We start from the raw sequence: 17,582 nt of genomic DNA, 5'->3' as shown, positions 1-17,582 counted from the left end.
ATGACGTTGGGATTTGCCGAAATGCAACATGTTAAAAGTTGTCATTTTCTTGCTGCCTCAGAAAGATTATTGTAATTGCTGTGTACCTGGCATCACAGGCCACCATGTTCACTGTCCTTCAGAAAAGAAGCTCTCTATCCCATTGTGGGGTAGCTTCCCGTGTTAGTCTTCTTGTGCTTTTTGTTTGCCTTAGAAACTGGAAACTGTGAACAAGGACAACATCCCGTGTTCCAATCCTGAAATTGTTTATATACAAAATTTTACTTTTAGGGAATTAATAAATCAGTTTTCTTCTTTACTTGTTATCTCTCAGCTCCTGTTCACATATATTACTTTGCTGTAATTCATTTATTCAGCCATTATGTATTTAATACCTGCAGTGTGTGGGGTACTGGAAAAATAGCTCTGAACAAATAGATAAAAATTCCTTGTGGATGTTACATTCTAGAAATCGTATACACACACACATGCATTATATGTAAAGGTGTGCTCTGCTTTCTTAGCACACATATTTCAAATGTTCCCATGCTTTTAACTTTGTCCTTACAGTTACTCTAAATGCCTGTATAGCATACTATCTTGTTCTTGAACCATAATTTGCTTCAGATATCCTCCACCAGACATTTGGGTGAGTACTTGGTCTGATACTGTTTTTAAGAGACTGGTTGTATTGCTGTGAGCATCTTCATGGATGTAGTCTTAAGTGTCTTAGGCTTTGTCCATAGCCTGGATGAGTGGTCATATGATTGTATTCTTTTCTGCCATTTACTATAATGTGACCCCAGTCGAGTCCCTCAAAATTGCTAAGCTTCAGTTTGTAATAGCTCCTCCACACCATTAAATGTGATTGTGGGTGTAAAGTGCTTGCCACATAAGTATTTAATAAACATTGCTTTGTCATCAGTGAGGGTGGGACTGAACTGATGAAAATGTTTGCATGGTGGCTGTGGTTCCATAAAAATGTATTCTCACAGCATTTCTGAGGCAGAGGCAGTAGGATCTCCGTGAGTTCAAGGCCAGCCTGGTCTTAGTGAGCTCCAGGACAGCCAGGTCTACACAGAGAAACCCTGTCTCAAGAAAACAAAAAATTGCTGGGTGGCGGTGACCTGTGCCTTTAATCTCCACACTCAGGAGGCAGAGTCAGGCAGATCACTATGAGTTCGAGGATAGCCTGGTCTACAGAGTGAGATCCAGGACAGGTACTAAAACTACACAGAGAAACCCCGTCTCGAAAAACCAAAAAAAGAAAAAAGAAAGCAAAAAATTAAAACATTGTCAGGATCATACACGTTGGGGTCTTATGGTGGGATTACACTGAGATTTCCTGGCAGCATTTGCAGATTGGTGCATCTGATTGTGCATATGCTATTGGGTTGTCCACTTGTAAAACTAGAACGCCTTGTGCTGCCTTCTGGGGCCCACTAAAACAAAAACAATTGATTTTTTTTTTTGGCAGGGGCCAGGAGAGGACAGAGGACAAGGTACCTGTTCCTCGGGGCTTTGATTGACTGTTGTGCTGTTTGTTTGGTCCCCTGCTTCTGTTGACTCCACCTGACAAAGTGCTGAGTTCATGTGGGGATCCTTGTTACCAAGACAGACTTGATTTTCTTCTGACGTATGTTCCTCATTAGTTGTCTGTATTTTACTTTATCTATTAGTCTAAGAAAAACTTGAGAGATTTGAGTTGTCCGTCCAAAAAGAGGAAGAAATAGGAAAGATTGAACAAAGTACAAATTAAAAAAGCAGACGCTTCTCCTGTTCTTTCTGAACTGCTGTCTTCTGAGCATTGCTACTTAAACTGCACAGACATGAGATCTGTCTCTTTTCTTTGAAGTATTACAAATCTTTATAAACACACATCTTTACAGTGAAAACCCCATGTTCTAACCTTAGTGGAGAAGTACAAATGGGATAAGAACGTGTGTGGAAATAGAACAGAGCTAGCTGTGCGCAAAATGTCTCTATCTGGGAGGGCTGACTGACAATTTCTTTACTCCTTTCTTTCCCTCTTCCTTCTTTTTAAAACAATTCATTATTTATTTAATGTGCATGGGAGTGGGGGGTGCACATGGTGCTCGTGGAAGTCAGTGGACAACTTTCAGGACAGGTCTCATTTTGAACTCACATCATCAGACTTGGCAGCAGGGGCCTTTACCAGTGGAACTATCATATCAGCCACCTCCCCGCCACCCACACTTCTCACTTATTTACTTACTTGTTTGTTTGTTTTGGTTTCTCGAGACAAGGTTTCTCTGTGTAGTTTAGGTGCCTGTCCTGGATCTTGCTCGTAGACCAGGCTGGCCTTGAACTCACAGAGATCCGCCTGCCCCTGCCTGAGTGCTAGGATTAGCTCTGGGTGGCTTAGAACTTACTATGTAGCTCAGGCCAATCTTGAATTCATGAGTCTTCCCACTTTGATCTCCTAAGTGCTAGTATTATATGCATGTGCCACCACGTCTGACTTTGAGTGCATGCAGGAAGGGTAGAGGTTAATACTGGGTTCTTCCCACTGTTTTTTGCTTTTTCTTAAGAGAGCATCTCACTAGGTTTCTGTCCTAGTTAGGGTTTCTGTTGCTGTAATGTAACAGCCAGACCAAAACACAAGTCCGGGAGAAAGAGTTTATTTGGCTTGTAGTCCATCATTGAAGGAAGTCAGGACAGGAACCTGAAGGCAGGGGCTGATGCAGAGGCCATGAAGAGGTGCTGCTTACTGGCTTGCTCCACCTGCTTTCTAGTAGAACCTAGGACCTTCAGCCCAGGGATGGAACCACCCACAATGGGCTGGGCCCTCCCCCATCGATCACTAATTAAGAAAATGACCTATAGCTGCTCTATCTTATGGAGGCATTTTCTTAATTGATGTTCCCTCCTTTTAGATAACTATCCAGCATAGTTTCATTATGTAGCCCTGGCTGACCTAGAATTCACTGTATAGATCATGGCCTAAAACTCAGAGATCTGCCTCCTAAGTACTGGGATTAAAGGCCTGCACCACCACCACCACCACCACCACCACCACCACCACCACCACCGGGCATAAGATTCAGTTTTTCTTTACATGTCAGTGCCTGATAAAAATGCCTTTAATCCCAGGACTCCTGAGGCAGAAGCAGGTGGATTTCTGAGTTCCAGGATAGCCAAAGTTACATAGTGAGACTCTGCCTTAAAAATAAATAAATAAATATATAAATAGCTTGGTTGTATTATAGTCTTTAAGTGTAAGTATTGCTTATTGATGATACCTATGACTAAGGTTGATAAATACACAAACTTAAAAAATTAAGCTTGGTGTGTGGCACATGCCTTTAATCCCAGTACTTGGGAGGCAGAGGCAAGCGGATCTCTGAGTTTGAAGCCAGCGAGGTCTACAAAATGATTTCTGGACCTCAGTGACTATGTAGAGATACCCTATCCCAAAAAAAAAAAAGAAAAAGAAAAGAAAAGAAAAAAGAAAAAAAAGAAAGAACAAGGAAGTGAAAACACCCAGTGCTGGAAGCTATACTTTTGTATGTTCTTATTTGTAAACAGAATGTACTTGTCAAAAGGTTTGTTTTTGCATAAATCCAGGTGATAGGTAGAGATGATATAACAGACCATGGTTTCCAGCTTATGGTACATATCAGAATTAGTTTTGGCAGTAGGAACTTGAAACTAAAGTCATAACTGAATAGAATCTTCAGGAGTGAGGTCCAGGCCTTAATGTTATATTTATGTAAGATTTTTTTTTAAGGTGAAATGATTCAAGTTACTGGAGTGAAGCAGGAGAAGTTGCATGCATTAGCTGCTGAATACGATGTTGTCAGCATTCAGAATGTGCAGATTTTGTAGTCAGTAGGAGTTTGCTGTGGACTGCACCAATTATTCTTATAAGTTGGCTAGACTTCCTTTAATATTTTGTATTACTTTTGTTTGTGTGTGTGCTCATGACACAGGTATTGAGGTCAGAAGACAAAGAATGGCTTCTTTCTAATATGTGGGGCCTGGGTATTAAACTCAATTCATCAGGTTTGGTGGAAAGTGCCCTTCATCCGCTGAACCATCTTGCTGTCTCATTTTGTGATATTTTTGATGTCTAAATGTAACTACTTATTACTTTGTCAAGATACAAGTGAGTTCTTTCTATGTCCTTTTTATAGTAACTGGAAAGATGGCAAATTATATCTGTAGTCAGTAGTTAAGAGCTAGCTAGTACTGTTCTTGTAGAGGGCTCTAGTTCAGGTTCTGGCACCTCCATCGGACAGTTTACAACCACCTGTAACTCAGGTCCACCTGCACACATATGCACATACATACTCATACATACATACACACACATACACACACACACATGCACACACCCATATACACATAATTAAAAATAAGAATCTTTTAAGTGTTTTGAATTTTTTGTTGTTGTTGTTTGAGATAGAGTTTCTCTGTGTAGCCTTGGCTGTCCTGGAACTTACTCTGTAGACCAGAGTGGCCTTGAACTCACAGAGATCCTTCTGCCTCTGCCTCCCAAGTGCTGGGATTAAAGGTATGGACTACCACCATCCGGCTTCTGTTTTGAATTTTAATGATACTATAATGAAACACCCTACATCTTCCTACTCCTCTTCAGATACACAGTCTTGTATGTAGCTTTGGCTCAAATTGAAGGTGAGCCTCTTGTCTCAGCTTTCTAAATGCTGAGATCATAGACAAGTGCCACCTAGCCTCCAAATCTTTCCTATAACTGTTGACATGGGGTGGGGAGGAAGGTATTCTGTGTGAAGTGTTTGCCTTAGCATGCACAAAGCTCTAGGTTCAGTCCCTCACACCACATAAAACCAGGGGTTGTGGCAGCAGCCTGTAATTCCAGCACTTAGTAATGTTGGAAGATCCAGTAGAAACTTTTGTTTTGTTTTGTTTCTTAAGACAGGGTTTCTCAGTGTAGCTTTGCGCCTTTCCTGGATCTTTCTCTGTAGACCAAGCTGGCCTTGAACTCACAGAGATCCACCTGGCTCTGCCTCCCAAGTGCTGGGATTAAAGGCGTGCGCCACCACCGCCTGGCCCAGTAGAAACTTTTAAGAATACTCTTTTAAGAGAGGCAGTGGTGGCCCACACCTTTAATCTCAGCACTTGGGAGGCAGAGGCAGGCAGATACCTGTGAGTTTGAGGCCAGCCTGGTCTACAGGTTAATTTCCTGGACAACCAGAGCTACACACAGAGAAAACCTGTCTTGAAAAACAAAATAAGAAAAATTTTAATTTTATGTGTCTAGGTGTTTGATTTCCACGTTAAGTATGTGCACTATGTATCTGTTGCCCATGGAGACCAGAAGAGAGAGCATTGAGTCTCCTGAGACTGGAGTTAGAGATAGTTGTGAGCCACCCTATGAGTGCTGGAAATCCAAGCTGGGTCTTCTGGAAGAACAGCTAGTGCTCTTACTGCTGATCCATCACTCCAGCTGTCAGTAGAAACTTCTCTAAGAATAGGAGCAAGGTGGCATCCCATTAAATGAAGAACCTGGCAAACAGGGTATGTGAAGTAATCTATGGAACTATTACAACAGGGATGTGAGGACAGTTAGACTTTTCATGTAAAGCAGAAAAAATTACACATGATCCAAAGTTTGCCATGGTGGCACACATCTGTCATTCCAGCACTTGGGAGGCCATGTTGGTTTGAATGAAAATGGCCCCGATAGGCTTATAGGTAGTGGCCTTATTTGAAAGGATTAGGACAGGGTGGCCTTAGTGGAGGAAGTGTGTCACTGGAGGTGGTCTTTGAGGTTTCAGAAACTCAAGCCAGGCCCAGTGGCTTTGTTCTTGCTGCCTGCTGATCCAGAAATAGAGCTCTCCAGTCCTGTGTCTGCCTTTTGTGCTGCCATGCTTCCCATAATAATGACAATGGACTAAACTCTTAACTATAAGCCAGCATAAAATAGTTGCCTTTATAAGAGTTGCTGTAGTCATGGTGTCTCTTCACAGCAATAAAAGCCAAACTAAGACAGAAGTTGGTGGGCTGGAGAGATGGCTCAGTGTTTAACAGCACTGGCTTCTCTTCCAGAGATCCTGGGTTCAATTCCCAGCAACCACGTAGTGGCTCACAACCATCTCTAATGAGATCTGGCGCCCTCTTCTGTATACATAATAAATAAATCTTTTAAAAAAAATGGGATTTGATGCCATCTTCTGGCATGCAGGTGTATATGCAGATAGAGCACCATATACATAAAATAAATCTTTTAAAAAAATTAAATTGAAAAGGCCTGGCAGTGGTGATGCACACCTTTAATCCTAGTAGCACTTAGGAGGCAGAGCCAGGCATATCTCTGTGAGTTTGAGGCCAGCCTGGGCTACAGAGTGAGTTCCAGGACAGCACCAAAACTAAACAAAAACTCTGTCTCAGGGGGAAAAAAAAAGTTGGTACCAGGAGCTGGGGAATTGTTGTGATAGGCCTGACCATGTTTTTGCCTGGGGAATATGGAATAATTTGGGACTTTGGACTAGAAAAGAAATTGGAGACTTTAAGCAGGGTTTAATGGACCATACTATTTGGAGCATGGAAGACAGTGGTACTAAGGGTGATTTTAACTGGGGCTGGGCTCAAGAGGTTTCAGAGGAGAATAATATTAATATGTAGCCTAGAAATCATGCCTGTGATATTTGGGAGTTAAGACATCACAAAGATCAGCCACATGGCAGAGAGTTGGGTGAGGCTTGAGAGACGAGTAAGGAAGCCCAAAGTATCATCCTTAGATTTGGCCACCATTTGAAGAAACACAGAAAAAAAAAAGAAAAAAAGTAACATCTTCTGAGTCAAAAGGGGGCAGACTTGCCGGGCGGCGGCGGCGGCGGTGGTGGTGGTGGTGGTGGTGGCGGTGCACGCCTTTAATCCCAGCACTTGGGAGGCAGAGGCAGGCAGATCTCTTGAGTTCGAGGCTAGCCTGGGCTACCAAGTGAGTTCCAGGAAAAGGTGCAAAGCTACACAGAGAAACCCTGTCTCGAAAAACAAAAAAAAAAAAAAAATTTAAAAAAGGCCAGGGGGCAGACTCAACTGAACCTCAGGTCTGTTGGTAGTGACTGCCTAAAAAAATTTTCAGTAAACACTTCCTGAATGTCTTTTGTAGGTTTTGTTTTAGGCAGAAGGTCTTGTAGCCCAGGCTGGATTCAAACTTAAGCAGCTAAGGTAGTGTTGAATTTCGTATTCTTCTGTATTCGCGAATGCTAGAATTACAGGCATGTGCCCTACTGTACCTGGTATTTATTACACATGCCTGAGAATTGAACCCAGGGTGTCTAGCACACTAAGCAAGCACTCTACCAACTAAGCTATATTCTTAGCCATCTTCTGTTGTTTTAATGTTCAAATAGATGCTGAAAGAGAAGGCAATGGGAATAGTTTGACGACTTCTACCTTAAGATAATTTCACACTTTTAATTTCTTTGCCCACTTTTTTTTTTTTTTTTTTTTTAAGAATAGTGAGAGAAGAGGCTTAAATAGTAGTCTTTCTACTTCTGCTTCATATTTCTGGTTAATTTTTTTCAAACATTGTATTTTTTTTTTTTTTTGGTTTTTCAAGACAGGGTTTCTCTGTGTAGCTTTGCGCCTTTCTTGGGACTCACTTGGTAGTCCAGGCTGGCCTCGAACTCACAGAGACCCACCTGCCTCTGCCTTCCAGTGCTGGGATTAAAGGCGTGCGCCACCACCGCCCGGCCAAACATTGTATCTTGATCATGATCTTTCCCATATTTCTACTTCTGCAATGGTAGATCTACTGCAAATGCTTCTGATTAACTTATTCTGTTGGAAAACTTAAGTGGCTTTTTTGACTCCAGCCTGCATGACTCCTTTCTGTTGTCCTCTCACTGATTTTTGCCTTCTTGAAACTTTCTGGGGTTGTTAGCCCTCCATATGTCTTAGTTACGATTACTATTCCTGTGACAAAAACACTGACCAAAAAGCAAGTTGGGGAGGAAAGGGTTATTTGGCCTACACTCACATATCACTGTTCATCATCCAAGGAAGTCAGTAAAGGAATCTGGAGGCAGAGCTGATGCAGAAGCCATGAAGGGGTGCTACTTACTAGCTTGCTCCCTCTACTTTCTCATAAAAATTAGGACCATCAGCCCAGGAATGGAACCACCCACAATAGGCTGGGCCCTCCCCCATCAATCACTAATTAAGGAAATGCCTGGACTCAAGGTGGCACATGCCTTTAATCCCACTACTTGGGAGGCAGAGCCAGGCAGATCTCTGTGAGTTCGAGGCCAGCCTGGTCTACAGAGCGAGATCCAGGACAGGCACAAAATACTACACAGAGAAGCCCTGTCTCGAAAAACCAAAACAAAAAACCACAAACAGAAGAAAAGAAAATGCCATACACGAGATCTTATGGAGGCATTTTCTTAATTAAAATTACCTCCTTTCAGATAACTCTAGTTTGTGTATCAAGTTAATGTTAGACCATCCAGTGCACCATCCATTCTTACTGTCCTCAGAGGGGCAGTATTTGGTCTCACCAGCTGGATCACTGAGTGCTGGGAAGGACATGGAGACTTCTTGCATTCAATAGGATATAGGTTTATAGTTACTAGAGAGTTAACCACAACAGGTAGGTGGTAATAGCCTGGGAGCAGTTCTGGCCCTTTGTTGTGGGTGCTTAGGTATGGCAGAAAAGGAAACATTTAAAGAGGGTAAGGGATACACTGCTTTAAAAGAGCATCCATTCTGTTTCTTCCTGTTTACAAAGTTTAATGTAACAGTAAAAGGTTCTGTGACTTGAGCCTAGCAAAGGGGATTGATTGCTAAGGCAGTAGTATATGTAAGCTTTTGGGGTATCCTCTCTGGAGAAGAGAGCAAAGAGACGGTGTAGCTAGCTGGTTAGTATTTGGTATGCTCTACCTTAGCTAACTGAAAGAGGCAAAACATTGGAGTCATTTTTGGATAAGATGGATTGTGGTTACAAGAGCAGACTCAAGTTTTTAGTCCTACTATGTTCGGTTCATTTTCTACAGACACCATCTACAGTTCTTTTTACTGTGGTTGCAGGACATGATGACCTTCATGTGCTGAAATGGCAGCTGTCGTATATGCTGTTCCTCAGAAAGCTGTCAGAATTTTAGAAGGAGCTGCAGCCCACCTTGTACTAAGTTGTCAGGAATTTTTCAGTTGAATGAACCCTAAAAAAATAAACTCATGGGCATTTGTTTTGAAGTAATCTGGAGGGTGGGAACAGGGTTATAATGGAGACACAGTGGGCCTAGTCACAAGTTGATGTTAGAGCAGGGTAATGAATAAATAACTTCAGTGTTCACTTTTGTAAATATTAGGAATTGTTCATAATTCTAGAAAACGCCCTCAAGGTGAGGGACGTAGTTCAGTTAGCTCACATGCTCAAATCCCTCAATTTGATCCTCAGCATCACATAAACTAGGACTGGTAACACACACCTATAATCTCAGCACTTGGGCGCTGGAGGCAGGAGCATCAGTAGTTAAAGGTCATCATTGCTATAGAGCAAGAGGCCAGCCTGGGCTACATAAGACCCTGTCTTAAAAAACAAAAACCTCATAGTAAAAGAATAGTAACTTTCCTATTTTCTCATATTTTGCATAAATCCTTTTGAGTGAAATCTTTGGAGGTTTGGTTTGTTTGTTTGTTTTTGTGTTGATTTAAATGAATAGAGACCATAGTTGTTAGGAATGAGTTCGCTTAGACCAGTTAGCAATCTTCAAATTTCAAATTTATCGGATTTTGAAAGCATGTTTACATGCGGATGCCCCAGTTAGTTACAAGTCTTCTCTATGGATCTGTAAGGAAAAGTGAATGGGAGCAGAGTTGTCAGCCTAAGAGCTGACCTTTTACCACCGAGAGTATGCAGGTGTGATGTATGGGGGACTTCAGTAGACTCAGGGCTGAGCCTTGCCTATAGTCAGTGGGACACCACTACCACTGCCACTGCTTGTGCGGACTCGCCTTATGCTAGGCTGCTGTTCATTTCCTTTGTCTCTGCCTTAACCTCGCTTCTTCTCTTACCCCTTTATTACTTTATCTCCCTCCTGTTTTCCCACTCAACTAAGACCCTCGTCCATTCATCTTGATCTTTTAAATTAGTTTTCCCTTTCTACCCCAGGTCCAGAAGCTGGCTCACCTTTTCTTCATCTTGGCTGTTTAGTAACTACTTTTATTTTGTTAACAAATGTGATTGGACCACAAAGTGGTTTAACTGGATGAGGCATGAAGACCTACTGGTGTAGCCTTAAAAGATTTCAGGCAGTTGGCAAGTAAGAATTTTAAATAAAAATTGAAACTACCACCTGTATTTTTTCAGGCCGTTGATGCTCACTGCCATCGGCTGCATCCTCCCTATGGCACTGGTAAGTGTGGGAAGGGCTGTTGACAGTTATGGTGGGCTGCTGGATTGATCTTTTCTTGGGGAAAATTTTTAATTGCAACTTTTGATGCCTACTTGTCTTTGAGGATAGATAGTTTGAACAGCTATAGGTAACTAGGAAAGGAAGAAGCTACTGATGGTGGTCATGGATTTTCTTGAGGTATTGTCAGGAGCAGAAATGATTCAGTGTGTGCCTTGATTCCTCCTTAAAACTAGTATGTTCTATACATTAATACTTTGAATACTAAACATATCCTATCTAAGTGCCCTAGGATGTCAACTCATACTTCTCAACTTCAAGAATTTCCTTTAAAAATTTATTCCAAAGACACTTGGCTCTTAGAGGTCCCGGATGTCCATTGTGCTTTCAGTTTCCTTAAGGAGCAACTTTCTCTTCCTTGGTATTTTCAGTTCATTATAGGCAAGGGATACTGATGTTTACTCAAGGAACTAAAATTTTAATAACAACTTGCTTGCATTTTTGAGGAGGTTGGGACGTGGTGGGAGCTAGGAAAGAAATTTGTGTGTTGTTTACTAACAGACTTGAGGTGGACTTGGAATTTGTGATTGAAAAATAATTTCACTAAAGCATTCTCTCTGTTAAGAACCTAGTGGTAAAAATACAGTGAATAAAATTGAAACCTAGAATAGGGCAGCAAGTCACAGAGTTTCTATGCCCAGAATCAAATTGCTATTGGACTTGCCAGAAGAAAACTAAGCTCTGAACTGAAGCTTTGTTGACAGAAGTGTTACTGTCTTAGTCCCTCTTCTATTGCTGGAAGAGACTCCATGACTATGTCAACTCCTCCAAAAGAAAACATTTAACTGGGGACTGGCTTACAGTTTCAGAGGTTTAATCCAATTGTCATCAAGGTGGGAAGCATGGCGGCATTCAGGCAGACATGATGCTGGCAAACTAGCTGAGAGTTCTCCATCCTGATCCCCAGGCCACAGGAGGAGAGACATTGGGCTTGGAATGGGCTTTTTGAGAGCACAAAGCCCACTCCCAGTAACAAACTTTCTCCATAAAAGGCCACATTTTATGGTTGGGGGGTCACCACAAATGAGGAACTGTATTAAGGCATCATAGCATTAGGAAGGTTGAGAACCACTGCTCTAGAACATTTTACTAGCCAAGTTTGGAACCACTTGCTGGTAATAGCAACTGAAATATTTGTGTAGATGTCATCACATCTCAGTGAAGAAATCTTAACCTTATATACCTAAATACTAAATATTGTGGTCTCTGCTCTTCATTCCTTAGCCTTGTTTGTGAAGCAGGAATAAAATTAAGTGGCATGTTTACCAGTTCTTTAAAATCAGAAAGGAAAACTTGACTCTCCTGTTGCTGGACATAATTGAGCCTGTGTTAAGGAGATATCTTTTCAATTTCCTTTACAGACACAGAGTATAAAGGATAATAGATGTTTGCCTGTTTCCTTGTTGAAGTACAGATGCTCAGAAACAATACTTTTTGACATGTGTAGCTAAATGTTTTCTGAAATAAAGATCTGGAGATGCTGTATTGGATTGAGGCTATAGGTAATGTAGAGTATTGTGTATGGTAGGTAATGTAGAGTATTGTGTATGGTAAATGACAACATAAGTGAGCTCGCTTCCTTCACACTGGCTGGAAAGGTCCCTATCAGCATCTGATCCATCTTGTTTATAGTATTGAGGGTCAGCGAAAAAGGGAGGAAAGGCAGGAAAGATGGACTGTACCTGATTTCTGCTCTAACCCCATCTTTGATCCTATAAAAGGTTCTTCAAGTCACCCATAAAATTGAGGGTATATCCACCCTTTTTACATTTTTTTTTCATTTGTGGTATGTTCATGTATGCATGCATGTTCGAAGTGTGTATGGACAGACATGGGTGTGTGCGCGCGCATTCCTGTGGAGACAAGAGGGCCAGTTATTCTTCCCAATGACTCTACACCTTATATAGGGAGTTAGGGTCTTTGAACTCAGAGTTTGATAGTCAGTGTGCCCTAAGGATACCATCTGTGGGCCTCTTGAGCATGCTGGGAGTATAGGTAGGCTACAAAGCCTGCTCTGTGCTTAAAAGGGCGCCGAGGATCCAAGCTCTGGCCTTCATACTTGTTTGGCAAGCACTTTCTCCACTGAACTCTCTCCCCAGCTGCCTACTATAGTGATATATTGTGTACCCTAATAAACTTGCCTAGGGATTGGAAGACAGAGCCAGCCACTAGATTAGACATAGAGGCCAAACAGTGGTGGCACACATCTTTAATCCTATCACTCGGGAAACAGAGATCCATCTGGACCTCTGTGAGTTCAAGGCCACACCGTGCTAGATGACAGAAACAGCCAGGCAGTGGTGACACATTCCTTTAATCCCAGGAAGTAATATGGCAGGACACAGAAAGGTATGTAAGGCGTGAAGAAGCAGGAACTCATTCTCTTGAGTCTGAGGATTTCATAGAGGTAAGAACTAGTGGCTGAGCCATGCAGTGGTGGCGCATGCCTTTAATCCCAGCACTCGAGAGGCAGAGGCAGGCAGATCTCTGTGAGTTCGAGGCCAGCCTGGACTACACAGAGTGAGTTCCAGGAAAGGTGCCAAAGTTACACAGAGAAACCCTGTCTCGAAAAACAAAACAAAAATAGTTAAAATTCTAGCTAGGTATAGTGGCATACACCTATAATCTAGCACTCACACGGTAGAGCCAGAAGAATCAACTTACATTCAAGGCCAGCCAGTCTACATATCAATTTCTAGTCTTGCCATAAGGCAGAACTGTATAACAAATGTTATGTCACAAACAGAGGCTGGAGAGTTGACTCAGCTGTTAAGAGCCCAGGGTGCCCTTCTAGAGCTCGGATTGAGTTCTCAACAACCCTTTGTGACTCCAGTTACAAAAAACAGGACTGGGGGCTGGAGAGATGGCTCAGAGGTTAAGAGCACTGCTTGCTTTTCCAAAGGTCCTGAGTTCAATTCCCAGCAACCACATGGTGGCTCACAACCATCTGTATGTAATGAGATCTGGCATCCTCTTCTGGCCTGCAGGTATACATGCAGGCAGGACACTGTATACATACTAAATAAATACATCTTTTTAAAAAAAATAAATAACAGGACTGGCAAGATTGCCATTGGGTAAAGATGCTTAGCTATATAAGCCTGACCACAACCAAAGTTGGATTCCTGGAACTGACTTTAAAGTACAAATAACTGGACTTTCTGGTGCAGCACTTGGAAGACAGAGGCTGGTGGATCTCTGTGCTAGGCAGACATGTCTATATAGTGAGTTCCAGGATAGTCAGGGCTACGTTGTGAGACCCTGTTTTAAAAAAAGAAAGAGAGAGAGAGAGAAAAATAAAAGCAGATAACTGACAAATTGTCTTCTGACCTCCACATGTGTGCCAGTTTCCCAAGGGAACTCAAGTTAGAGACAGTTGGGAACCCACCGTGTGGTGCCGTGAATTAAACTTGGGTCCCCTGCTCTTACCCACTAAACCGTGTCTCCAGTCCCGGTGGTGGTGGTGGTGGTCATCGTCGTCTATTGTGCATATCCAGGCCATTGCTCTCCTCCTTGCTATGGCGTCCTGGCTGTCTTGGAACTCTATGTAGACTAGGTTGGTCACAAACTCAGAGGTCTACCTGTCTGCCTGTCCAGTGCAGGGATTGAAGGCATGCACCATCATGCCCAGCCAAACTTTTAGAAAAATAAAAATCAGTGCTTTAAACCAAATTCTGAGGGAGAGTTTGAATTTTGAGGATGCAGTGTCAGGTGCCCGTAATACTTACCAGCATCTAGAAGATTGATGGAGAAGCTCCATGAGTTCAAAGCAGCTTTAGAGTAGACACTAAGACTTTGTCTCCAAATAACCAAAACTAGGCCAAGTGTGGTGGCATATACCTTTAATCCCAGAGGATCTGGATTCAAGGCCAGCCTGGTCTACATAGACCCTGTCTCAGAAAACCAGACAAATATATAAATTGATAAAGTACATAAATGTATTTTTCTTATTAAGGTATAGAAATGCAAGTTCCTTTTTGAATGCCATGGAAAAGTAAAATGTGTTTGTAATGGTAATTCTGCTTAGCTGTTACTGAGTGGGCCAGGACCACATTTATTGATCCTGGGGGTGATATGTGCTATAATTCTTTGGAATACTGGACACTCTAGCAAAAAGTAAAAAGAAGGAAAATAGAAGTGCATGACAAAGGCAAAGGAGACTTGTGTACCGTAGGAACATTTAGATGGAGCCGAATGTAAAAGCAGCCCACTCTGCTTTGATGAGGCTTTCTTTTTCTTTGGTCTACTGTGTGAATGCTGACATTGTCCTCTTAAACAGCAAACTTGTTTTAGTGGTAGAACGGTTTTACTTAGCCCTGTCTGCATGGGGCTATAACCACTGTCTTTGGAGGAAGTCCTAATCTTTCCTTGTATCTGTCCTTGTCTCTGACAACTTCTCTGTTTCCATATTCTGAAGTGCATATTGCTGTCTTATCACCTGCAGTTCCACATACATCATCACTGTAGCCACCCAAGTATCCAGTAAGGCACAGTAGATTTCTGCTGTCTATTCAGTGTAACTAGCCATGATCCTGTTTATTTTTTATCTATCTATCTATCTATCTATCTATCTATCTATCTATCTATCTATCTATCTATTTTCCCCCAGAGCTGAGGACCGAACCCAGGGCCTTGCACTTGCTAGGCAAGTGCTCTGCCACTGAGCTAAATCCCCAACCCCCTGTTTATTTTTCTTATCTTCCCTCATAGGCTCAGTGCCATACTTTAATAGTAAGTAGTCACGGGCCTAGAGAGATGGCTCAGGGGTTAAGAGCACTGGCTGCTCTTCTAGAAGTCCTGAGTTCAATTCCCAGCAACCACATGGTGGCTCATGACCATCTTATAATAGGATCTGATGCCCTCTTGTGACCTGTAGGTATACATGCAGAGCACGCATACATAAAATATAATTTTTTTTAAAAAAAGTAAGTAGTCACAGCCAAGTATTAAATTATTAAACATTGGTCAATGGAGGTGGCTCACACCCTTAATCCCAGCACTCGGGGAGGCAGAGGCAAACTCAGAGATCTCTGAGTTTGAGGCCAGCTTGGTCTACAGAGTGAGTTCTGGGACAGCCAAGGCTACATAGAGAAACCCTATCTCAAAAAAAAAAAAAAAAAAAAAAAAGCTGCTGGCTATGGTTCTGTGGGCTGTGGTGTGGGGTGTTTAGTGTCATGTTCTGAGGGAGCGGCCTGCTGACCAGTCCTCTTCTCCTGGATAGGGTTAGCGGTCGGAGTAGTTTCTAGTTCCACAGTTGCCATTAGGGTCCGTCTTCAAACTTTATTTTGAAAAATTTGAAACGTGTGGGTATGTCTTATTCTTTCTCTGAACACCTCTCTCTCTGTTTTATTTATTATTGTGTGTGATATATGTATGAGTGCACCTATGAGATTTGAGAATAGCTTGTAAGAATCAGTTCTTTCCACCATGGTTTCCATGGATTGACTTCAGTTCTTTTTTTTTTTTTTTTTTTTTTTTTTGGTTTGGTTTGTTTTTTTGAGACAGGGTTTCTCTCTGTAGCTTTGTGCCTTTCCTGGAACAGGCTGTAGACAGGCTGGCCTTGAACTCACAGAGATCCACCTGGCTCTGCCTCCCAAGTGCTGGGATTAAAGGCGTGTGCCACCACTGCCCAGCTGACTTCAGTTCTTGAAGCTTGGGTAGTGACCAGTCACTTTAAAAAACTTGTCAGGGGCCCAATCAGTTTTTTTTTTGTTTTCATGTTTTTTTCCAGACAGGGTTTCTCCATCACTCCAAATGTTCCTTGTGTCTGCAATCAGTCCCCACATATAGCCCCAAGCAACTACTGTTTTTCTCTGCAATTTTTGCCTCTTATAGAAATTTCATGTAAATCAAATCACACATGTAGTCTTTTGTTTCCTGATTCTATCATTGTGGTGTTTTTAAGGTTCATCTTTTTTATATGCCATTAATGGGTTCCCTTTATTGCTAAATAATGATTTTCATAGTGTAGATAACACATTTTGCTTATGTGTCCATTTACTATTAATTTATAGGCATTTAGGCTGTTTCTGACTTTTGGCTTTTATAAACTGTTGCTATAATCATCCATGTACTAGATTTAATGTGGACCTTGCTTTCATTTCTCTTGATGTAGATATTTAGGGTCAGGATTGCTGGGTCACATGGTAAGTGTATGTTTAACATTTTATGAAATAGCCAAACTCTTGGTGGCACACTCCTTTAACCTCAGCACTTGAGAGGCAGAGGCAGGTGGATCTCTCTGGGTTTTGAGGCCAGCCTGATCTACAGAGTTAGTTCCAGTACAGCCAGGACTACACAGAGAAACCCTGTCTTGAAAAACAAAGTGTGTGTGTGTGTGTGTGTGTGTGTGTGTGTGTGTGTGTGTGTGTGTGTGTTGTATGTCTGTTTTTTTCTCATTTTCTTTCCTTTCATGCTCTCACTATGTAGCCCTGGCTGTTCTAGAACTTGCTATGTAGACTGCCTAGCACTCATAAGAGATCCACCATCATTTGCCTCCAAAGTGCTGGGATGAAAGGTGTGTGCCAGCATACCTGGCAAGAGCTCCTCTTCAGCCAAAAAGAGAGTGGATATGTACTAAAAGATCTTGGGAAGCCAGGCAGTGGTGGCGCACGCCTTTCATCCCAGCACTTGGGAGGCAGAGCCAGGCGGATCTCTGAGTTCGAGGCCAGCCTGGTCTACAAAGTGAGTTTCAGGAAAGGCGCAAAACTACACAGAGAAACCCTGTCTTGAAAAAACCTCAAATAAAAATAATTTTTGGGGCTGGAGAGATGGCTCAGAGGTTAAGAGCACTGGCTGTTCTTCCAAAGGTCCTGAGTTCAATTCCCAGCAACCACATGGTGGCTCACAACCATCTGTAATGAGATCTGGTGCCCTCTTTTGGCCTGTAGGCATAGATGAAGGCAGAACACTGATTACATAACAAATAAATAAATCTTAAAAAAAAAAAAAAAAAAAAAAGATCTTGGGAGTTGTGCAAGTATTGACTTTAGATTTTTTTTTTTATGTGTGTGTGCATGTTCTGCCTATATGTATGTATATGCGCCAAATGTGTCTGGTTCCCCTAAGAGGTCAGAAGAGGGTGTCAAGTCCTCTGGAACTGGTTGTAAACCACCATTTATTTGGGTGACAGGAATGGAACCAAGGTCCTCTACAAGAACAAGTGCTCTTAACAGTTGAGTT

General features: G+C 42.1%; 1 protein-coding gene across 9 annotated transcripts in view; it reads left to right on the top strand.

Moving 5' to 3' along the window:
* The window catches only part of Arih2 (ariadne RBR E3 ubiquitin protein ligase 2), a 54,454-nt gene that overhangs the window by 14,615 nt on the left and 22,257 nt on the right, over positions 1–17,582 (top strand). For 2 of the 9 annotated variants that reach the window (XM_028886951.2, XM_028886950.2), the window contains one exon: positions 10,298–10,343. The exons of the other annotated variants lie outside the window; for them this stretch is intronic. In XM_028886951.2, the coding sequence (XP_028742784.1) occupies positions 10,305–10,343 (39 nt within the window). In that variant the 5' untranslated portion in view covers positions 10,298–10,304. The remainder of the gene's footprint in view (positions 1–10,297; positions 10,344–17,582) is intronic. 9 annotated transcript variants of the gene reach the window in all.

This window comes from Peromyscus leucopus, chromosome 7 (genome assembly GCF_004664715.2).
Source record: "Peromyscus leucopus breed LL Stock chromosome 7, UCI_PerLeu_2.1, whole genome shotgun sequence".
NCBI classification, from domain to species: domain Eukaryota; kingdom Metazoa; phylum Chordata; class Mammalia; order Rodentia; family Cricetidae; genus Peromyscus; species Peromyscus leucopus.
Note: the sequence above shows the minus strand (reverse complement) of the source record. Positions and strands in the feature narration are given on the sequence as shown.